Here is a 22,057-nt window from a genome sequence, read left to right as displayed (position 1 = left end):
ATTGACGGAATTATATATTTACAAAGGTTTTTCAAAAAAAAATATTATCTTATTATATTATTGAATTGTGCCCAAAATTACAACGATCCAACTTGGGACCATAAAAAATATTAATTTATAGCGATTATTAATTTATAAAGTATTAATTTATGAAGTTTTTACTGTACAATTTTGGCATTAAATAATAAACTGATATAATGAAAGTAATAATTATTTAAAATTAGAAAACCTTTTGGATAAGTCACATCATTATGTAACATGTTTTCTACCAATGATAGCACAAAACTTAAGGTAATTGACCACAAAACCTACATTACTTAAAGTTATTTTGTAGAAACACACTTATAAAATTTGGTGTACTTTAGTTAATGTTTGAGTATATATTTGCTCTTACAAAAATTAAGAGGGAGATTTTGTAATTGAATGTTATGCAATGGTTAGAAAGAAATGGTGCAATTATTCATATAATTAGAAAGTGGGTTGTAGTGCAATTATTCCTAATACTTTGGAAAACTACTTTTCCCAAACTTGATAACACAAACTTGTATTAGTATATCACTTTTGCTTTTCAAAACCTTGTTCAATTGAGGAAAAATAACTACCTTATTGAATTTCTCAAATTTCGTGGGTTACAAAGCTATCAAGAGATTTAACGTGTGTAAAATTCATAAATAAATTATAAAGAAGGGGTTTTATATAAAATACTTAATTTAGGGAAATAAGCAAATTTTTATTCCTCGTGAACTCCACGCCCCCTTTCTTCTCTGAGTAAAAAAAAAAAAAAAAAAAACCCAAACCAATCAGCCAATTTTTTTCCTGGTCAAGACATTGATTCTCACAACAATCTCTGCATTAATCAAGCTCAGAGATTCATACCGCATCTCAAATATTGTGCTCAGAGTTTTCAGACATTTACGGTCGTTTAGGTATTTCATGTCACATCTCCAAGTTTTGTCTATTTAGGGGTTAGATTTTACCGTTTCTGTTCTGAATTCGATTCAGTTTTCTAGGGTTTCTATTTATACTGCTGGGTTTTGTGCAATTGTGTTTCTCAATGTGGTTGAGTTTATTAGCTGATTTTGTCTCGCAGGAAGCTCTCAAGGGTTGTTTTTAGAAACTAGAGAACGTACTAATGGCTAGCAGTGAGAATGTGGAGAAATCGAGTAAAGAGAAAGAACCTAAAACACCGCCTTCTTCTTCTGCTCTTCCCTCTTCACAGGTTTGCGTTTGCCCTTCTCTGCTTCCAGTTGTTTACAAGAGGACCTTAATATAGGAAAGGACCCATGACTTAAGCTATTAGAAGCCAGGATTAGAAGTAGGATACTAGAAAAGGAAATAGAAATATTTTCAAACCCTAGATTTCAGCTAATTGTGATTTTTGTTTCCCTATCAGTGACATGTTATAGTTGGAATATTCTGTGTGTTTGCAGGAACCTTCGTCGGCTGTGAGTGCTGGCATGGCTACTCCAGATTGGTCTGGTTTTCAGGTTCTAAGACATATTCATCAGTCTATCGATCTGTGGTCTGTTTACCTGTTTCCTATGGATTTGATAGTTATATGTTTCTTTTTGACAGGCATATTCTCCAATGCCGCCACCTCATGGTTATGTGGCATCAAGTCCCCAACCTCACCCTTATATGTGGGGAGTTCAGGTAAACTAGCTTACATCTATCGCTTTTTATTGTGATGTGTATATAGGTGTTCAGAGTGCTGAAAAGTTGCAAAGAACTTATTGAGTGGGGGTTTACTTTTATGTGAGTTATAGCGTTCGCATTGATAGTTTCGTGCTTGAGGAATTGGCCTTGTTCTGAGTCAAGATTAACTCCATTAAAATAAGATATTCGTTCAGCTCTTTATCATCATAGCTTTGATTTATTGCTGAGTCCGACATCAACTTTTACAGCATATGATGCCTCCTTATGGAACTCCGCCTCATCCGTATGTTGCAATGTATCCCCCAGGTGGCATGTATGCGCATCCTTCAATGCCTCCGGTACTATCATAGTTATTTACAATGAAATGGACATGTATTGAAATGGTGATTGTTAATCATATTTTTAACACGTTCTATCCTGTGTCAGCAGGGTTCTTATCCATATAGCCCTTATGCTATGCCTTCTCCAAATGGAATGACTGAAGCTTCTGTGAGTTTGCGTCCCATATTTTTTCATTGTGTGTTTCTCAAATGGTCTTTTGCTACCTTTGTTTATTTGTAGGATCATAATTGAGTGATGATTTTATGCAGGGCAATACAACAGGCGGCACTGAGGGTGATCCTAAGCAACCTGAAGTGAAGGATAAATTGCCCATCAAAAGATCAAGGGGAAGCTTGGGAAGTTTGAACATGATTACAGGAAAGAACAATGAACCTGGGAAATACTCGGTAGCATCAGCTAATGGAGCTTACTCGAAAAGGCATGTAACATGCTTGATTTTATCCTCTTTGGGACTTATGTTTGCTTCGTTAAATAACATTCATTCTGTTATTGCTCTGAGATTGTCAAAATTTTCTGGTTCCAGTGGGGAGAGCGCTTCTGATGGTTCAAGTGAAGGAAGTGACGGAAACTCTCAAAATGTAAGTTTTGGAAAGCTATCATCCATCCTTTTCATTTTACTCCTATTTTTTTCGGTATGCATTCATTCTGCTAACCATGTTGACACGAGGCACTGTTTCATGAAGATTACCTAGTTGGTCGACTCTGCAAGCCTTCATTTGAGTTATTAACAAATTTGTTTGCTAAGAACCTAGCATGAATCTGAATTAAGATTGACCTATTCATTTCCGTGGATTTTCTCATTTAATTCCATGAATGCCGCTTGCATTGTGATATATGCACATTAGCAAACTAAACCTTTCAGTTGTACACCTTGCATCATCAAACATGTCTGTTGGATCGTCTAGTTTGAAAATTCTTTACTTTGCAATCCTTGTAGGAGTCAGGATCTGGACAAGACGGAAAGGATGGTTCGTTTCTTGATCTTTATATTTCCTTTCATTTCTTTCATGTGACTTAACATCGTGAAAGCTGCTTACCGGAGAGTGCTTTAATGTTTTGCATTTCACCTGAAGCAGCATCTGAGAATGGTGGTTCTGCTAATGGTCCCGGAAATGGAAGTGCTGGTACACCTCTTCTACCGGTGAACCAGACCGTGCCAATCATGCCAATGACAGCTGCAGGTGTTCCAGGCCCACCAACAAATTTAAATATTGGGATGGATTATTGGGGTGCCCCTACTTCATCTGCTATCCCTGGAATGCATGGCAAATTGTCTACATCAGTTCCTGGAGTTGTTGCTCCAATCACGCGAGATGGTGGCCATTCACAACCCTGGTTACAGGTGTGTGTGCCCACCCTTTCTTCCCTATTTTTTTTACTCAAATTCATATTACTTTTATCTTTAAACTCAAGATTTGTTTGTCCTTTTGTCTTTCAATTAGGACGATAGAGAACTTAAACGACAAAGACGGAAGCAGTCTAATAGGGAGTCTGCTCGAAGATCCAGGTTGCGTAAACAGGTACTAAACAGACCCTTAGATTGTTTCTAGCATGCCCATGTGAACAAATTATTGATACGGAAGATTTTTGTGTTTCAGGCCGAATGTGATGAGCTGGCCCAACGCGCCGAGGTGTTGAATGATGAAAACACAAATCTCAGAGCAGAAATCAACAAGCTCAAAAGCCAATGCGAAGAGCTCACCGCTGAGAACACCTCTCTGAAGGTAAGATTGTAAATTTTTTATGAAATAGTTTTATAGCCTGGTCCGTGACTCACTTTACATCAGACACAGACAGTGAAACTCTCCTCTCCTCTATTATCTGTTCTTGCAGGACCAACTTTTATTATTCCCTCCACTTGAAGGCATAAACATGGACAAGAATGGCCACGAACCAGACAGCGATCAAACAGGCGCCGCAGAGCGAAAGGTTGATTCCTACAAAGACTCAAAGTGAAAAGACATACAGCAAAACCAATTCCTAACACAGGTATAAAAAAAGTAGCAGCAGCAACAACAACACTCCACGGTTCTTTGCTAACAGGTGGTTGTAGGATTTTAGACATCAGAGATCAATTGGTTCGGAATAGTTCCTTGTCTTTCTTGAGGGTTGTCCGTCCAGTATGTGTGTTGTAAGTTGAACTAGATATTGGTAATGTTTTGCTTTATTTGCAGAAGCGAATTTGAGGCAATGTGCTTTTCTGTATCAAAATTTCTACCCTTTTTATTTTCTTTGATTAGATTTTTTTCTGATTTATGTTTTCTTCACTTGATGAAGTAAGTTTATTTAAGTGTGCAAACGTTAACAAATGAGTTTAGTAGGCCGAGCATTTCTCTATCCTGGTGATGTGCGTATATATTAAAAGTGGCCGTGAGGTTGGCATTAACAAAACAGCTTCTATATAAAGCACTAAGATGTTGCTCTGATAAAATCTCAAATATCTGAACTACAATTCGTAATGTATGAAAGTAACCATAGTAAAATTGTTCTCAAAAATCTCATGAGATCAAGTCCAGGAGAGGAGTTATCCAAGGAAGTTTATGATGACCAGGTGGAGGACTAAGTTGCAGAGAACAAAATCAGCAAAAGCTCGCTCTGGTGCTAAATCCTGCAAAAGAGATGCATGCATATATGAATGAAGAGTGTCTTCCGGGGATAATAAGACACATTGTGGAAGCCTAGGCCTAATGATTGCTGTAGGAGGAGTTACCTTAAATTCCTTGTTTTCTTTGTTCACTTGAATCCGGAGGCAGACTATATACGGGAAGGACAGATTGTTTAATTTCAGTATCCAGAGATTCCCAAGCTAACCTTTAACAAGAAAAAGATGGGAAACTTGAATGTTATTAAAAGAAAACACATTAAAACTCACCAGCAAGAACTGCTGTCCCGATACACGAGAGAACTCCAGAGAGAAATGAGTTGAAAGGAAACGATCCAACAAGAGCCATGTAAGCAACCTGCTCAATCACAGCAATCACACACACTTAAAACCAGTTTTCTTTAATAAGAAACACAGAGAAAATTCAACAACGTTTATCAAGAAATCCAGTAGAATCTACATAGAGTCAAGAATTAAGCAACAAGCTTGTGTTCTTATACTGTATGAAACAAAACACAGAGCAAACATTTCAACAAAAAAGTGATGGATGCTAATACAAAATGAACCCAAATTGCAAACCAAGTATAGTAAACTTGAGTGTCTTTTTTTCTATTTGAACTGTGAAGTTCATAGATAACACTTTTGAATCCATATATCAATACAATAATATATATATATATATAACCCAAAGATTTATGATGTCAACCAAATTCTCGTAGCTGATGAACATTAGAACTCATAAATCTGTTATCCCCCATATAACATAAACAAATCAACAAGGCACGGATCTAGATGCAAATTCAAAGCAGAGAAGGAGCTTAGAGTAGTTAGTACCTGGATCAAAGCTGTGAAGACCGCGAAACAAACATACAGGTCGATGATCTGCGAAAACGAGTTCAAAAACACGAAGATTAAGGTGATTTCAATTTTCGAAACAAAAAATCCAATGATGATTCTGATCCATATACAAGACAAAGATCAGAGAATGGTGGACCTTAAGATTCGTTGGTGTAGCGACATAAGTAGATCGAAGAGAGTGGAATAGATCCTGAGCATCCTTCGTAGTCGATTTCACCATTTCTTTCTTCCAAGAGCAACCACAACACAACACAACAAAATTTTCTCCTCCTCCTTCGTCAGAGTCTGATGGTTTTACTCTCAGAGTAAAACGACGCTGTTTCAGGATTAGCTGATTAAAACGGGCTGTCATTGTTTTGGGCCGAAGCCCTTACAAGTCTAAATTTCCAAACGGTGCCGTGTTTGGCCGGGTCAGAAGTGATATACTAGGTGACGGTCCAATTAGAATTGGGCTTTGACGAAAAGAAAAAAAAAAAAAAAAAAAAAAAGCGAAGAAACGAAGTACATAACTTTTGTCTGTAAACGATTGGCTTTTTTTTGTACAGTCAAATCCCCAGAACCGCCGACTTAGATTTTTTTCGTCCAAGAGAATATACGTATAAATATATAAATGGGTCGTCTTCTTCTTTTTCCAAACAGTAGTTTCTTCATCGTCGCCGGTTTAGGGTTTTCGTTGCTCTAGCAGTCTTTTCTCTACAAGTTTCTCCTAGTTTTCTCTTTGCTGAAAGCCCTTTTGCCTTGCGATCAATCTGAATAGTTCATAAGGTTTTTTTTTCTAAAATTTGTTTTTTTTTATAGTTTATATGTTGTTGCTCCTTTATTTAATCTACTATGATAATTTGTGTGTTACCTTTTTAGTCGAAATTGATTGGAATTGTGTTGTTCTTGAGGTGTTTTGGGGGTCAATTCATGGTTTATTTGTGTTATAAGCAAATTTTGTTAGGGTTTTTTTCGAGAAACTGTAGCTGAAATGAATAATATTTTAAATAATGATTAAAAAGTTTCTGTTTTGAAATTGTGTCCGAGTTAGGAGCTACTTTTGTTTAAAGTCTTCTCCGATGGACTACTCGTTTAAGCTTCTGCATATTCTTGTGGACTTTTTTTTTTCTTTTTTTGTTATGAATCATGTATTCACCGAAACATGAGCTTGGCTTGACTGCTGTTGATACCCTTGTTATCTGTTGGTCTGTTTCTGCCATTGAAGGTTTAAAGTTTTTTTTTTTTTGCCTTTTCTTACAGAGTTTACATTTTGGCATTTGTGAACATCGAAGAAAGGACGGTGGTATTTAGTCTCTGATTACTTTTATTTCTCCAAGATGAAGAAATATGTATGTATCAGTTGCTACAGCCAGGTAAGTCTCTAGCTTTCTGATGAGTGATTGTATCCGCAATTTTTTTGCACGCTTTATGGTTTGTTTTGGCATTTTTTTTTACTTCACTATGTTTTATGATCTTCCCTGTTGAGTAGCTGTCCCTCTTTTGTATTTCTCTGTTTTTCATCCTTGTGTAGGTTGGTTGTAACTTCTTTCCTTTCATGTAATCTCCTGTATATTACTTGGCCTAAGCGTGTAAAGGGATTTTAATTAATAATGCATACTGAGTCTGGTCTTTTCATTACATTCATTTTTATAATACAAACACGATGTTTTGCAAGAAAACTTATGAACCTCTCTTCATATAGTTGCTCTTTGATGGGGTTTATAGCAGTATCTTTTGTGATGTGGGTTATTGGATGATGATAGTCTTTTGATTTTATTTTGTATCTATTGAACTATGAGATTAATTCCTTGTGAACTATTCTTTTGATATTTGTATATATTTTTTTAATATACAGGCATACAGCCACTGCAGTTTTATAATATCTGATGCACACTTTTCTAATTGCAGTTTTTTTCGATGCTGTTGGTGAGTTACCATCCTTAGGACTGCTACAGAGTTCGTTGTGTTCCTTGACTTTCCATTCAAGGTTATAGGTTTAGCTTCGTTAGTAGATAAAAATGGAAACCAAAATCGTCAAGGTATCGGATAGTAGTTATAAAGATGGACTTGGGAAAAAGAGAAAGCATCCTGGGAACTATACTCCATATGATTGTGGAAGGTCATATGCAAAGCTGCAATGTGTGCTCACACCGAACAGTTCCACCCAAAAGCTTGAGAAAAGCAGAAAACTGAATGTTGAAAACAAAGTTAATGTTTCTGAGAATCATGTTGGGAAGTCTTTGGTCAGATACTACTCCTATTTTAAGAAGACAGGAGTGCCAAAGCGTGTAATGTTCTATGAGAACAATGAATGGATTGATCTGCCTGAGCATATCATTGGCGCCATCAGAGATGATCTTGAAGCAAAGAGAGCTGCAGTTGAGTTCAACTGGAGCGGTCGCCATTTCGTCCTGGATTTCTTGCACATGCATCGACTAGACTTGGAAACAGGTGTAAAAACACAGCTTGCTTGGATTGATATTGCTGGCAAATGCTTTTTCCCCGAAATTTATGACAACCTCGAAAGGGACTGCTGCCATCAGCGTGATCCAGAACAACATGATCAACGTGAGATCAAGCTGCACCTTGAAATTGATCTCAATTGTGGGGAGTTACCGAGGCTGAACTTGAATGAGCTTAACGACGAGTCTGGTGACAATATGGATTATATTCAAGTTTTTCAGGGATCTTCAAATGGGCAAGATGACGAGGCATCAGAGGATAGCTGCACCCGTGAGCCTGATAACGCTGTTGTGAAATGGGGTAAAGCAGAAACTGATCAATTCTCTGGTGTCAAGCCTGCTGTGGAGCAACTTGATAAAGATGCGGTCAAACAAATGTTTGCTTTAGGTACTGCCACTCTAGGGCATGTTGAGTTGCTTGATGTGCATCAGGTTTCAAGCGAGATTGCGAAAGCTCGTCTATCTCTTTTCCAGAAGCAAGCTGACATCACTAAGAAACACCGAGGAGATGCGAACATTAGATATGCATGGGTTCCTGCAAAGAAAGAAGTGTTATCTGCAGTTAAGATGCATGGACTTGGAGTGGGTGGTGCATTTATTAAAAAGTCTATGTATGGTGTTGGGGTTCACTTAAATGCTGCAAACTCCCCTTATTTCAGGTTATAATTCTCCCTCTTATGCCCGTTACCCTCTCGCCTGCCCTGTGCTATTTTTGTTTTCCACGTTTTAGTTCTTTTTTTTTTTGGTTCTCTCTAAGCAAGTGTGAAAGATATTGTTTACAGTGCTAGAAACTGTGATATTGACGATAATGGTGTGCGGCACATGGTTTTGTGCCGTGTAATAATGGGGAGTATGGAGCCTCTTCGTGGTGATAATACTCAGTTCTTTACTGGTGGAGAAGAGTATGATAATGGAGTTGATGATGTCGAGTGTCCGAAGCATTATCTGATCTGGAACATGAATATGAACAATCACATTTACCCAGAATTTGTAGTTAGCTTCAAGCTGTCTATCCCCAATGCTGAAGGTGATTACAATATGTTCTTTCTCCCACCTCTCCTTTAAAAGTATAATATCCCTCAAAAATCAACTGATGACGCATTGAATGGGAGACAGCTTATAGATCTTGCTGAAGATCAGCTTTTTGGATCCTGAAATCTTCCTCTTATAAGTTAGTAAAGGATCCACTTAAGTGTCACCTGGTGACCTCTGGGGGTGATAACACACTTGATCATCCCAAAGGTCCAGTGAGATATTCATGGCTAATGTATATGGGTATTTCGACCATCACATTTTGTTTTCTGCAGTACTCGAAACTGGATGACATGTATCATTTGTGCAGGGAATATGCTTCCTACTACTCAGGGTAAGCATGAGACTTCGGGACTCACCTTGGAAGGACCCAAAGGTTCTCCCTCGAATGTAAGTTTGGTTTTACCTAAGTATATTCTCGTTCTCAAGCAGTCAGATTGTATATTTGATTGGGACACAAACCAGTAATGTGGCTTGTTTGTATTAAGCAGGAGCTAGGAAGGGTATCTTCAGGGAGCGAAAAGAATAGTATCAGTTCCAGCAGTAGAAGGCCCAGATCTTCCCTGATGCCTTTCCCTTTGCTATTCAATGCAATCTCAAGCAAAATTGCCCAGAAAGACATGGACTTGATTATTGCTGGCTACCAGGAACTGAGGGTAAAGTTTTTAAACTGTTTCTTATACCCATCTGTCAAGATTATCATATTGTTTAGCTGAATTCTGTATGTCCTGTTCAGGAGAAGAAGATATCGAGAATTGGATTTTATAAGAAGCTGCGGGTGATTGTAGGAGATGATGATCTGCTGAAATCCACCATAGCAGGTCTTCAAAGGAGTTTGGGTTAGAGTAATGAATGTGTCGACTTCTCTTTGCTGTCGTGAAACCTTTAATAATTAGATCAAGTCAAACCTTGACTTGCTCTTTAGGAACTTACTAGTATTCTTATAATTACTCTTGGTGAAACTTTTCTACATTGTCCTGCTATTTCTTATTTTGAATCAAAGAGTCTTTTATTGATCAACATCAGCCGTGGTTCTTTGAAAGGGTCTTTTATTCATCAGCTGGAAGTTTAGTCTCAAATCATCCAATAAACAACTTCTTTTTACAGTTAAATATACAGACGAAACAACGGCGCCAGTAATAACAAAATGGGAGATTCTTAAAGAAGAGCATCTGTTGTAAGAGAGTACAAAGAAGCAGGTTTTGAAACTGTTTATGTAAACTGTGGATGAGCTCCGGTGTCAGACGACGGATCCCATCCCGGAGGCTTTATATTGGGCCAATCGCCACGGCACCCCAAGCGTATGTACAAGCTCTTCTTACCTTAAATAACACAAACGACACATTTAATACCATAACGTTTACCAGATTAAACCATCAATTTACAAATGGGTTTCTCTCTGTTTATTACCTGGAAGTCCCTTGTCTGAGATGATCAGTTGCTTAAGTGCACTCAATGAAGCTTGAGCCACGCTCTTGGCATGTGTCGGATCCCAACCTTGGAGCTTCACCACCACGTCTGCATTTGAATACCCAATTTCTCTCTCTTGCTTGTTTCTCCTCGCTTCTTCTTTAGCTGATTCTTCATCTGCATTCAGCACCAATTTTGGATGTGTAAGAAATTATTATTGTTCTGTTTGCAAGGGTTACTTCTAAATGGATGTGGAGAGAAGTAACCTGTGGCTTCAGTCTGTGATACCCAAACAGTAAATCCGGAGTAAAGATGTCTCCACTGATCAGCTCTCCCCGCAGCTCCATGTTTACCTCCCAAAGTTGAGACAACAGTACGCACATGGCTGCAAAGCAAAGCCATGTAAGATTGGTAGCCAATCTTGAATATAGTAACTGAAAACAGATTGAACACTAGATATGACTTTTTACCTGCTCAAGCTTTCCAACACTGAACTCTCTGCTTCAGCTACAGAATCCGGCCCTTCTGCAAGAATCCCTAGAATGGTGAAAAATAAAGGGTCTTGAGAAGTTGAGAAGTCAGGAAGATTTTTTGTTAGACGATGATCATGTTCCAAAAGCAGACTCACAAGAATCGATTGTTTTCTTGGAAAAGCTTTCCAGCAACTCCTTTGAGTCTAAAGGACTGTACCTGCAAGATCATATCAACTGTATAAGACTCTCAAAAGTATGTCACAAATAGTATTCATACTGAGCTCTTGAATGACAGGGAGGAATCTGAATTTCATACCCAAGGCCAACAGCTAGCTCCCGAGACACTTTTTGGTTGATTTCAGTTGAATCTCCCACTATGTAAATTGATGCACCTTTAAGAAGTTGCATCATTCCTGCAGTCAAAGACTCCCAGGATTCAACAATATCAGGCCACTTCAATTCCCCATCCACCTTTTTCATATTCACAACCAACTGATCTTCGTCTATGTACCTGTTCTGGATAAAAACACACAAAAACTTCAGCCCTCAAGGAAATCTTTCACACGGTACAAAGAAAAAACAAAACATGTAACGAAAGATTTAGGCGTAAGCTCTAGCTAACCATATTGTTTCAGAGGGCATAATCTTGTCAAAGAGCTGGTTAGTCTCTAGAAGTGTAATCAGCAACCCGTTCCGCTTTTCTTTAACTGCTAAAGATGTTCCATCAGCGTCTACGGATATATCCTTTGGTGAAAGTATCTCACCTGTCTTCAACCTCAATCTTAACTCCACTTCTTTGCCACCATCCGTGAACTGCACATCATATTATTCTACTCTCAAAATCGATTCTATTCCACTCTCCTAAATTCTACAGAAATGTTCAATAAGCACATGATCGTGGTATAAAGACCATCATTATACACCAGCAACTAGTGAATCTGGGATACAAAACGAGACGTGAATGCAGGAAACTGACCTCGTAATCGATTGTGCTAGTGGATACGGCGGATAAGCAGTTACACGAGAAGCTATTGAACCGATCGGCGGTAACATTCTGAGAGAATCGCCGGAAGCCGCGGTGTCGGAGGTTTTGAATTCCCCTGAAAACGCGAGTCGACGAACGATGATGAGCCGGAGAAAAGAGGGAAGCTTGGCCGGTGATAGTGTTTAAGGAAGGAGAGTAGAAGATTGTAGAAGTCAAACCAGAAGCAGTACAAGAAGCAAAAGCAGCCATAGCTGATGATGTTTCAAACTCTCCTCAGACTATAAAAAAGTATTACGCGGATAAGGGGAAAGAGACGAATACCAATCGTTATAATGGGCCTGGGTCATATATTAGGCCCATTTATTTCGGTGATGAGCCCACGATATTAAAAAAAAAAAGTTTAAATTTTTCTTTTTTTCCGGGGTCATCTAAATTTCGTGTGATTTGTAAGACTTCAGTAATCAATCTTGTTTGTCCGAAATTTTCTTCACAAAGCTCAAAAACACACAGAGATCGGCCATGGCTACGCTTTTCACCACCACCGCTCGTTCTTCACTTCTCTTTGTTTCATCCGTAAACCCAAACACGAGCTTTTCTCCTTCTGTCTCCCTTAAACCCAATTCTCTCTCTTTCTCTTTTGGTCATCGACCCAGACCACTCCGGTTTTCTAAAATCCGATCTTCTCTGCCCTCGGAATCCGAATCTAACACTGATTTAGATTCGTCTGGTGTTACAGATGAATGGGGTGAGAAAGCGGTAAATGCAAATGAGCCGCCCCAATCTCAGCCAGATATTGTGTCCGTGAATGTGATTACGGACGAATGGGGCGAGAAATCCGGACCCGAAATCGAGGAATCGGGTTCCCGATTTGCGGATTCGGATCCTCCGAGGAACGAGGACGAGTGGGAGGAGGAAATTGTCGGAGGAGCTGAAGCCGACGCCGGAAATGGAAGTGCGGTGTCCGACGACAATACTTGGGAGCTGAAAAGGTGTTTGGCGGATACGGTTTACGGAACTGAATTAGGGTTCCGGGCTGGTTCAGAAGTTCGTGCGGAGGTTTTGGAGCTCGTGAATCAGTTGGAAGCTCTAAATCCTACTCCGGCTCCCTTAGAGAATCCGGAGCTTCTCGACGGCAACTGGTTTTTGCTGTAAGTCCCTTTACTCCAATGATCCTGTGTTGTTGTCGTTGAGAATTGCAACACTATAATCTGATCCTCCCCTAATTGAGAATGAGACATTGTGAATCTTTGATGAAGCTAAGTAATTGATAATGATCCAGGAAGAGTTCTCATTATAATGTTGTTTCAATTTTGTGGATCTTCTTGGTTTATGAAACAGGTACACTGCTTTCTCTGAGTTGATACCTCTACTAGCTGCGGGTTCGACACCTTTGTTGAAAGTGAAAAGCATAAGTCAGTCAATAGACTCAAACAATCTCACCATCGACAACTCCACTACACTCTCTAGCCCATTTGCAGACTTCTCATTCAGTGCTACTGCTTCATTTGAAGTTCGAAGCCCTTCAAGAGTTGAGGTAACTAGACTTGTATCACTGACCATTAACAATTTGCTTTTTAAAATTATATTCCCTCGGTCAATCGAAACTTACATCATCTGTTTGTCTTAATGTTTGGTATATGTCAGGTTTCTTTCAAAGAAGGTACACTTAAACCTCCGGAGATCAAGTCAAGTGTGGATCTCCCAGAGAGTGTGGGTGTCTTTGGGCAGCAGATTAGCCTTGCGTTGCTGAAGCAATCTTTGAATCCTTTACAAGACGTGGCAGCAAACATTTCACGGGCACTCTCTGGTCAGCCACCTCTCAAGCTTCCGATTCCAGGAAACCGAGCCAGCTCTTGGCTCTTGACCACTTACCTTGACAAGGATCTCAGGATTTCAAGAGGAGACGGTGGGCTTTTCGTGCTTGCCAGAGAGGGAAGCTCTCTGCTTGAATTCTGAAACATTTGAGAATGTATATATAGCAGGCTTTGTTGTAAAAACTAAAAACCATAATACCTTCACTAGAGACGTACATCATCATAATAATGCTAAATGCAGATTATTGGGCCAGACATGTACTCGTTTGTTTGTCACAAAATTAGATAAGTTCAGTTTTGGTCAATAATAGTAATAAGGATGATTCAGGAACATTGGAAGACTGATATGAGCAATGGATTGTATCCAATCGAGAGTGACCATACCATAAACTGGAAAACCCCTGAAACTAAACCTGATTTTTCGTTAATGATTACTAGAACCCTGAATCTCTCACAGGGCATTTCTGGTTGTAATTTTGAAAAACAGAAAGACAGGTTAGTCAAGTAATATTATTCACAAGTCTTAGTTCTCCAGGAGATCCTCCCATCGTTCAACTGGTTATTAAAAAGCTCATATAAAGTGAAACTATTAAGAAGTGTTTCCTTCTGAGTATGCTATAATATGAGAAACAGTCGGGACTTTGATGAAGTTAGGCGGCTTCATCTCTTCTGCACCATCCACTGCAAAATATCCTTCCTGATGACACCGTTGAACCCGTCTCTAACATAAATCGGCTGAATCATACTGGATGCACCAACAGTGTAAGGCCTGTACTGAGTGGTAGTTCCAGTTGGTCTTGGCGGCTTGATCATCATCATCGAAGCAATGGGGTATTTGGACCGAAAGTTTCTCAAGGACATGAACAAGTGCCTATCGACCTCACGGTTCTGAGGAGGCTGCGTGTTAACATGCGGTTTGAGACGTGTTGATTCCAATACTCTCTTCGCCTTGTCTATGCTTGGCTCTTTGTGTTTTGGTAGTATAACCTGAGCCGATGGCTTCATCCTGTCAAGGCCACGGAGAATCCAGTTTCCTAAATTTCGACCAATTTCCATGTCTCTCTGTTGTATGTTCTTGTGCACCCTAAGAGCCACATCAAAGATATGATGAGTCCTCCTGCATAAAAGGAATGTAAAAGAGATAGTTAACATCCCAATGCTATCAAATACACAACTCGAGACTGGCTTAACAATTCATTATCTACTAACTGTTATGGCCTTAATTAGCAACAAAATGATCCTTTCGTAGCAACAAGAACACTCACAAATTGCATAGGTAGAACTACAATGGAGCAAACACCAATATAAATCAGCATTGTTCATCTAAGGATTCTAATCTAAAGTATTTCGCCACACCGTTTCAATCCAATGACATTGTAGCACAAACACAATATCAAACCTAAATCAGAGACAACCAAATCGCGAAATCCCCAAAAACAAAAAAGGACAAAACGGAAGAAACTTCACCGATGCATAAAATCTCGAATCCTGGGATGATTAGGGCTAATAATGCGACGCTGGGTCTTCAATGCAAGCCGATAAGTCCGCCTAATCCCCAAGAAGTAGGCTGTTCCCAGAGCTAACTCCCACAACACCATTACTCTCTACAGCTTTCTTCTTTCACTTCGTCACCTACTTCTTCCTCAACGTGTTCGAATACAATCTATACTATTCCTTCGAGAGCCGCCAGAAATTTCAATCTCATTCCCGTCGGAATCACAGATCGTCGCCTTCGGGTTTTTAGTACCTGGGTTTCTTGATCTGCGATTCAATCGCCACCGTTCATTTTACTAGTTCGTCAAGATTTTAATTTAGAAGTTTTAATGGGCTGGGCTTTTGAATCCCTGACTAAAATACCCATATTGATATTATCGGTCCAACACAAGAAATTTTCCCTTATTTTAAATACTGATTTTTTGTTTATTCATGGATTCACCAATTATAAATTTTTGTATACTGAAAAAGGAAATATTACTTTTTCTTTTCTCCACAATAATTTTTTTTCCTTATAAACTTGGTCTACAACAAATATGTTATTAACTCTAAAAATAGAATAATAAGTATTCAGCAATCAGATTAATCCGAATCTAATCCGTTGGTGTTACACTCAACTGGCAATTTATTTATATGTATTTTGCTTTTTTAACGTACATAATATTTATTATTTTATTCCTAATTGTAAAACTAGTTAATTTTTTACCAAAGTTAATGAGTAGCGAATACGACAACTCTAAGTTATTAAATAGAGATAATAAATCTCACAATAATTATTTCCTTTTTAAAAACGAAATATACTAATTTGCTTTTTTATCTAGTTTTGGGATAAATTTCTCCCCAATATATTTGATTTGATACGAAACCATAACCTTCCTTCATTAACCTTTCTCTCTCTCTACGAACCATCATCTTCCTTTTCTCTCTCTCTGTCGGCGATGCAGAGGCTATCGCTAGAGTCATCAGCTTCGAAGCTCCATCATCATAGCTATGGAGGAAGAAAGGACGACGCCTACGACATCGATGATTTGAAACCAGTCTCTTCAGCCACTCCTTCTTCGTCGTCATCAGCCGCCGCGGATTACGACGATCACGAGCTCAAAAAGGACTTAAAGCCGCGACGGTTATCATCGCTGCAATCACCTTTCGCGGGGACGACGAATCAGAAACGAGGGAGGCTCGTTCACTTCATTCCGATTCTCACTCTCCTCTGCTTAATCATCCTCTACCTCACTTCTCACCCTCCGTCTCAATCAGGTTTCGTTTCTCACATCGACTTCAGTTTGTTTTGACCCTCTTCGATCGATTTCTGATCGGTGATTCGATTTCGAATTTTTTTTTTCTTCAGATTTGGCTCAGTTTAATGGATTCATGCGTACTTCGAAACATCTAGGTACAACATTGCAGATTCGATTTAATCTCACAACTACTCATTGAACTTAATCGAGTTTTACTTATTTGGATTGTGTTTGTGATCTCCGATAGAAGAATCAGGCGACGATGAAATCTCAGGATATATGAGAGGAGATACACTAGCTATCCGTACGAGTGTACGGAATCTTCAAGAGACGGAAAGCTTCCCGACGAAATCACTTCCCCGTCGCCGGACTTCTCACCGGAAAACCGCAGACTTCTAGCTAATTTATCTCAATTTTTTTAATTTTAATTTATTTAATCCGTCGCATTTGCATGTGGATTTCGTAATTCCGATTTTTAAAAAAATATTTTTCTGTTATAACTGAATGGATAGAAGAGAAGATCAAATCGAATAATAAAGCCTCGCGTCGCCGACGATGAGAAGAAATAAGTATATAACCGTCATGCTAGATTGCGCTTGAGAGAGGTGTAGGTTTAGAGTAGAATGGAGTGAGAGAGTAAGTTAAAGTGCGCCTATACTATTACTAAAAGGGGGGAGTAGAGAGTAGTTATGCAATCCAGCTGGAATTTTTGGACCGTTACAGAGCCTCGTGCTTCGGATTTATATTCCCAGCTGGAAAAAAATTCGCATTTACTTTTGGTTTTTAACTATAGGAGTTAGTGTAATCAAAACTTATAGTGCTACCGCTAGTATATTACTACTAGTCTACTAAGTGCTAGAGCGACCAACCTCCTTTATTCAGTTGATCTATGAAATAGTATCAAATTCTATAATCAGCCACATCCCACATGTGTATTGTTTAATATTTCAGATATTTATTTTACTTTTTTTTTAAAAAAAAAGATAAAATTCTGTAGATATATCATCAAATGATTCTCTAACAACCTGATCGACTTAATAATGAAAAAATTATTAATCCTACTGAACTAAAAGACGGAAAAAGGAACTGATATATCCAAAATTCCTTTTCATTTATGTGATTAATTATATACCCAAACTGACAATTTAGACATGTATTAGAAAGACCTTGCATTGTAAAAACAGTGGCGATATGATTAAAATCGAATAGTAGTGTCTAGTAAGTACTAAAGTATACCATCCTCGTTTCAATAAATATCCATATCGATCAAAAAATTATTGCTGAGCTAAAATCCAAAATAAGCTGAGACTGAGAATGAGTCAAAATCTAAAACGTAATGGCAAGTGTTAGTCTGTCCCGGTTAGACATATCGACGTGTTAATTAGGGTCCACTTGATTATCTAAACTTGATTACGAAAATATTAATGAAAAAGGCCATTTGGTGAGACAAGTGATGCCACGCGGTCTGTCATAATGACGACTGTCACTTTAGCCCCACCATCATCACCGTGACGCTCTTCCCCCTCTCTATATTTCTGTATACGTGTCAAATAATCATTCGCTCTCTCCATTGATCTACCTTTCGCTTTTTAATCTTGTTGACGCAGTTTCCTCTTGTTATTTGTTCTTCTTTCAAGTGGAGTTATATATGACTTGAAGCCTAAGTTTGCAAAATAGTGTCTTACTTGTCATAGGATTCGCTTTCTTTATAGATATTTAAGCATGATATATGTAATTATCTTATCTAGGATAGTCTTTTAATCTTGATGCAAATGACGTTGACGTATGTATATATGTGACTTCTATGAGATTCTTCGCGGAGTTTGTCTCAACTACCAGTGCGCATTATGTATATACTTATTATATAGTTCACATAATGACATATGTATTCGAATGGTAATGACATACGTATGGAAAGTATTTGAACATTTTCAAATTCTCGTATATGTTCTGATGATGATACGCCTAATATGTATATGACTGACAACTTTAACCTGTTTCTAGTGAATAATAACAAGTAAACCTCACAAATTTGAGTTTTAAATAATAATAAAAAAAAAGACAGATTCTTAACTCTTTCAAGATATGATCAATAAACCAAAGATTGTCTAAAATCACACTTATAAGTCCAAAAAAAAAAAAATTAAACCAAAAAAACGCAAAACATATAAAAAATAAATTAACAAAATATTTAAAAAAAAAAATCAGAGGTCAATGTGGCACTTGGTGGGATGAAACTGAGGCCCTCCGGCTGAAGTAGAGTGCTCAACGGAACCTTGAGATGACACTTAATCTTGGGCTTAACGGCCCATGAGTTTAGAAACCCAAACTTGACCCTCATCTTAAAACCTCAGCTTCACGTCGATCCTGTAAATCCCAGACTTCCGGTCCTCCTTCAGGTCCTTCCGGCCACCGGCGCCTAACAAAAACCAGCTTCTGTCCGTTAAACTTCGTTCCAACCACCGTCGTATTCTTATGCCCTTGATAAAACGACGTCATATTCACGGCAGCAAAACGCTTATCACCGTAGTAACCCCTCGCCTCTAACTTATCATAGTGGATCCCAAGACGTTGGTTAGGGTTACGTATTGCGAAGTTCAACGAGAGGTTGTAATGAAGGTTACGGCTTCCCGGGTCGAGCTCAAAACGCGTTAAGTTAGCGTCCGTGACATGGATGTTCACGACGTTGGGTTGGAGTATAAAATAGAGGATTAAAGCTACCAACCCAAGGCAAATAGCTACACATAAGAGAATGGTACAGATGATGTTCACGAGACAACTACCACAGCAAAGGAGACAGCTGTAGAAGCAACGACAGATGCCGCAACCTACGTAGGCGCCGCGTCGACCTTGGCTGTAATATGTTTTAACCGGAGGAGGCTGGATTGGTGGACCGTAGTTAGCACCATTTAAGTTGTAGTTTCCGGTCGCCATGTAGTTGATTTGATAGAATTGAATAGAGAAGTATGAAAGAGATTATAAGATTGTTTTGCAAGGCAATGAGTTAATTTATGTGAAGAAGTAGAATACGTGTGGATTATATGTATATATATAGATATGTGCAAATAATAATTCCTGATTCAATAAATATATTTTGCCGGTTAATTCTTGTTTTTGTAGGAAACTAAGAGGTTGTTCATGTGTGGTTTTGATCTTATCATGCAAAAAAAAAAAAAAAAAACTAATAGTAATAAACTAAAGAAAGCTAAAGACAAATAGGATTACACTGTTAATAAAGTTTGGAAGATTCTATATTCGGTTGTTATCAAACAATTCGATTGTTCTACGAAGTGAATAATATTCATGGTTATTTACAGATTTAAACCCTATATTTTTGGCTAATTTGCTTAAAATGTATCCTATCCACATTTGGGCTTCTCTCCTCAAGAGGCCGTGTGCTCTTTTACACTTTGTTTAAGTATTCGAATCTTTACGGAAATTATTTTTGCTAGGTTTTACAGTTTATAGAATTCGGGTTATGCATTAAGCTCTCCAATTGTTGAAATTTGGATCGCTAAGTTTAGCAATTGAAGCAATGAGAATATACTTTTTTGGAACTGGAATTAATTCTACTAACATGATAATTAATGTTTTATTTAAGTAACATGATGAACCCCCACCTTCGTGTTTTCAGGCAGCGACATATCCTTGTTTTCCCGGCCAAGAACCTACTTTGACTGGTGATGTCGATTTCTTGCTCAAGGTTTAAGCTCAGTATAGCTCTGTCGGTTACTTAATATATGACGGGTTTTTGAGACAAAAAACGGAAAAAGTCTCACTCTCTGATGTTTGTTGTGCTATTCCTCCTCTGTTTACTGTTTTGATGTTGTCTTAATTTAGAACATGGAAGAGGCAAGAGTAGATGGAGCTCTCATTGTGCAACCCATCAATCACAAGTTTGATCATTCTTTAGTGACATGGTCTCTTTCCTTTTGTTTTTCTTTACAGAAGCTACTCTACTTCTTTCAAAATTTGTGTTCCTCTCGTTTTGTTTTCGTTATGGTTTATCTGTCTCGCTGTCCTTTTTTTTGTGAGTATGTATATGACTATGTGATGCATTACTAGGGCATAGGTTGGTCTTGGTACTGTGTAAAATTATAAGTTTGTGAAGATGGATCTAGCAGAAACTAGCCACGAGGTGGAAGGTTCTCGTGTCGATCGATGTACATGTCCCTAACGATCCAACGTAGTTCATACACTCGAGTAATGTCGTCACTTGCGCCGATCTCATAGTTAAAAAGTCTCTGTAATAAAATCTCTTGTGTATTTATACAAGAGAGCGTTCCTATATATATAGCATATCTAGGAATATGATCGACTGATCGTATTTAGGGATATAAAATATTAACAGATATATCCTAGTCTAATAGTCTCCTAAACAAATATCAACACCAAAAATCAAAACCCTAGAAATCAGGAGAAAAAGAAGAAAAAAAAAACTCCTAAAAAGAGACAAATCTCGGCGAACTTGGATCGAAACGCGTAGTTTGTGAAGATGAATTGGGACGCCTTACACGTAGAGGTCAAGATCTGGTGACTTTGAGTTTTCTACAAACGATCAACCTTTAACTTGTTAGATAATTCTAGTAAATTCTACAAACGATCAACCTTTAACCTATTTCGTTTGACAGTTTTAGTATACCTTTCTATACAAAATCGAGAGTTTGGTGTGGTTGGAAGCAATATTGTATGACTGTAACTTGTTGTCAAAGGAACTGAAGCTTGTGTTTCACAGGGTTCAGCAACAATGGAGAAGAAGAAAAAAAAGAAAGAAACTAAGAACAAGAAAGACAAACCACTTTCTATAACTCCAACTTGAGATAGAATTAAGAAACCACTTTCTCCTTTTTTTCTCGATTCAGCTTAATCACTTCTTTGGCGATGTCAGGAACAATGCGGTCCCGAATACAACCGTGGATTCCCTCATCCTTCAACATGTAGGCCAACAATGAACCACAAAAGTTTTCATTAAGTACGCTACGCGGGAACTTGGTTCTCACTTCTAAAACTTCCTTCCTGCCGATGGTTGTTTGTTGAATTAGGGTTTCAAGACCACTATTAGCACCCCGCATAAAAGTGCGCTTGATTCCACGGATTCTTATTACTAACGTTATTGTAAATTTGAAACTTTCGGGACAAGGGTATGTTTTTGCTTCATAATAGTCTATATTCATCGAATGTTTGTGCGCCATGGAGTGATGGAGACAGAGAGAGAGAGAGAGAGAGAGATAGAGAGCCAAAGAACAAAGTTTGATCTGTTTGGTTTGGTGATCGATCCATTTATAGACTACATATGTTTGTTTTTGTTTTTTCCTTTTTTCTTGCAAAGCAATTTTTTTTTTCCATTTCTTTTCTTTCCCTGCATGTAATAAAAGGAAATTCCGTCTGTTTCCTTTTTTATTTTATTTTATTTTATTTTTATCGGTATTTGCAAAATGTACCACCAAAAATATATAATTAAAAATATATAAAATTTAAATCTGAGAAGCATTAATTCATGGTTATTTACAGAATTAGACCCTATATTATTAGCTAAGTCAACCTGAGAAATGAGAATTATTACCAACTGTTTAAGCATTTCAATTCGAACAAACAAACATACCAAAAGACAAAGCTTTTGTAGAACCGATACAAGGAGTTTGAACTCACACTTATCATGACACCTATGATAATTAAGTGTCAGTCAAAGCATCGAGGATTTTGTTTTCAATG

General features: G+C 38.1%; 7 protein-coding genes and 1 pseudogene across 12 annotated transcripts; 4 read left to right on the top strand and 4 right to left on the bottom strand.

The window, feature by feature from the left end:
• The first annotated feature begins 707 nt into the window (after positions 1-707).
• LOC104792311 (bZIP transcription factor 16) lies at positions 708-4,252 on the top strand. Of its 2 annotated transcripts, none has more exons than XM_010518429.3 (13): positions 708-926; positions 1,091-1,219; positions 1,431-1,487; positions 1,576-1,653; positions 1,905-1,994; positions 2,086-2,145; positions 2,247-2,416; positions 2,522-2,576; positions 2,936-2,966; positions 3,075-3,340; positions 3,441-3,518; positions 3,597-3,722; positions 3,832-4,252. In XM_010518429.3, the coding sequence occupies exons 2-13, from the start codon at positions 1,133-1,135 to the stop codon at positions 3,952-3,954; spliced, it is 1,221 nt and encodes a 406-aa protein (XP_010516731.1). In that variant the 5' UTR covers positions 708-926; positions 1,091-1,132; the 3' UTR covers positions 3,955-4,252. The 2 variants fall into 2 exon arrangements, with proteins under 2 accessions (XP_010516731.1, XP_087310604.1); XM_087454478.1 differs by having other exon boundaries at positions 727-926; positions 2,083-2,145.
• Positions 4,253-4,374: 122 nt separating this feature from the next.
• LOC104792310 (dolichyl-diphosphooligosaccharide--protein glycosyltransferase subunit DAD2) lies at positions 4,375-5,759 on the bottom strand. Its single transcript, XM_010518427.3, has 5 exons — positions 5,595-5,759; positions 5,435-5,482; positions 4,871-4,958; positions 4,709-4,752; positions 4,375-4,606 (listed from the first exon to the last, which is right to left on the bottom strand). The coding sequence occupies exons 1-5, from the start codon at positions 5,676-5,678 to the stop codon at positions 4,523-4,525; spliced, it is 348 nt and encodes a 115-aa protein (XP_010516729.1). The 5' UTR covers positions 5,679-5,759; the 3' UTR covers positions 4,375-4,522.
• A 148-nt stretch (positions 5,760-5,907) lies between these two features.
• Positions 5,908-9,951, top strand: LOC104792306 (putative inactive poly [ADP-ribose] polymerase SRO1). Of its 3 annotated transcripts, XR_015559782.1 has the most exons (8): positions 5,908-6,223; positions 6,698-6,810; positions 7,346-8,558; positions 8,682-8,926; positions 9,016-9,166; positions 9,242-9,321; positions 9,423-9,587; positions 9,668-9,951. XR_015559782.1 is itself a non-coding variant. In XM_087454477.1 (7 exons), the coding sequence occupies exons 3-7, from the start codon at positions 7,456-7,458 to the stop codon at positions 9,773-9,775; spliced, it is 1,701 nt and encodes a 566-aa protein (XP_087310603.1). In that variant the 5' UTR covers positions 5,908-6,223; positions 6,698-6,810; positions 7,346-7,455; the 3' UTR covers positions 9,776-9,951. The 3 variants fall into 3 exon arrangements, 1 of the variants encoding a protein (XP_087310603.1); XM_087454477.1 differs by lacking the exon at positions 9,016-9,166; XR_015559783.1 differs by lacking the exons at positions 8,682-8,926; positions 9,016-9,166.
• Positions 9,952-9,963: 12 nt separating this feature from the next.
• LOC104792309 (putative inactive shikimate kinase like 2, chloroplastic) lies at positions 9,964-12,089 on the bottom strand. Of its 2 annotated transcripts, none has more exons than XM_087454479.1 (8): positions 11,791-12,089; positions 11,437-11,627; positions 11,131-11,330; positions 10,970-11,031; positions 10,812-10,878; positions 10,608-10,726; positions 10,342-10,518; positions 9,964-10,253 (listed from the first exon to the last, which is right to left on the bottom strand). In XM_087454479.1, the coding sequence occupies exons 2-8, from the start codon at positions 11,437-11,439 to the stop codon at positions 10,144-10,146; spliced, it is 738 nt and encodes a 245-aa protein (XP_087310605.1). In that variant the 5' UTR covers positions 11,440-11,627; positions 11,791-12,089; the 3' UTR covers positions 9,964-10,143. The 2 variants fall into 2 exon arrangements, with proteins under 2 accessions (XP_087310605.1, XP_010516728.1); XM_010518426.2 differs by having other exon boundaries at positions 11,131-11,325; positions 11,791-12,084.
• Positions 12,090-12,224: 135 nt separating this feature from the next.
• On the top strand, positions 12,225-13,866 carry LOC104792305 (putative plastid-lipid-associated protein 3, chloroplastic). The gene is made up of 3 exons (XM_010518422.3): positions 12,225-12,947; positions 13,138-13,333; positions 13,444-13,866. The coding sequence occupies exons 1-3, from the start codon at positions 12,319-12,321 to the stop codon at positions 13,753-13,755; spliced, it is 1,137 nt and encodes a 378-aa protein (XP_010516724.1). The 5' UTR covers positions 12,225-12,318; the 3' UTR covers positions 13,756-13,866.
• Positions 13,867-14,109: 243 nt separating this feature from the next.
• Positions 14,110-15,397, bottom strand: LOC104792304 (uncharacterized). The gene is made up of 2 exons (XM_010518421.3): positions 15,081-15,397; positions 14,110-14,730 (listed from the first exon to the last, which is right to left on the bottom strand). The coding sequence occupies exons 1-2, from the start codon at positions 15,209-15,211 to the stop codon at positions 14,274-14,276; spliced, it is 588 nt and encodes a 195-aa protein (XP_010516723.2). The 5' UTR covers positions 15,212-15,397; the 3' UTR covers positions 14,110-14,273.
• A 485-nt stretch (positions 15,398-15,882) lies between these two features.
• On the top strand, positions 15,883-16,845 carry LOC104792303 (uncharacterized). Of its 2 annotated transcripts, none has more exons than XM_019246924.2 (3): positions 15,883-16,364; positions 16,456-16,500; positions 16,593-16,845. In XM_019246924.2, the coding sequence occupies exons 1-3, from the start codon at positions 16,046-16,048 to the stop codon at positions 16,742-16,744; spliced, it is 516 nt and encodes a 171-aa protein (XP_019102469.1). In that variant the 5' UTR covers positions 15,883-16,045; the 3' UTR covers positions 16,745-16,845. The 2 variants fall into 2 exon arrangements, with proteins under 2 accessions (XP_019102469.1, XP_010516722.1); XM_010518420.3 differs by having other exon boundaries at positions 15,928-16,364; positions 16,596-16,845.
• A 1,704-nt stretch (positions 16,846-18,549) lies between these two features.
• LOC104792302 (NDR1/HIN1-like protein 3 pseudogene) lies at positions 18,550-19,279 on the bottom strand (annotated as a pseudogene).
• Between the last annotated feature and the right edge of the window lie 2,778 nt (positions 19,280-22,057).

The sequence above is a fragment of the Camelina sativa genome, chromosome 6 (assembly GCF_030686135.1).
Source record: "Camelina sativa cultivar CO46 ecotype springtype chromosome 6, ASM3068613v1".
NCBI lineage: Eukaryota > Viridiplantae > Streptophyta > Magnoliopsida > Brassicales > Brassicaceae > Camelina > Camelina sativa.
Note: the sequence above shows the minus strand (reverse complement) of the source record. Positions and strands in the feature narration are given on the sequence as shown.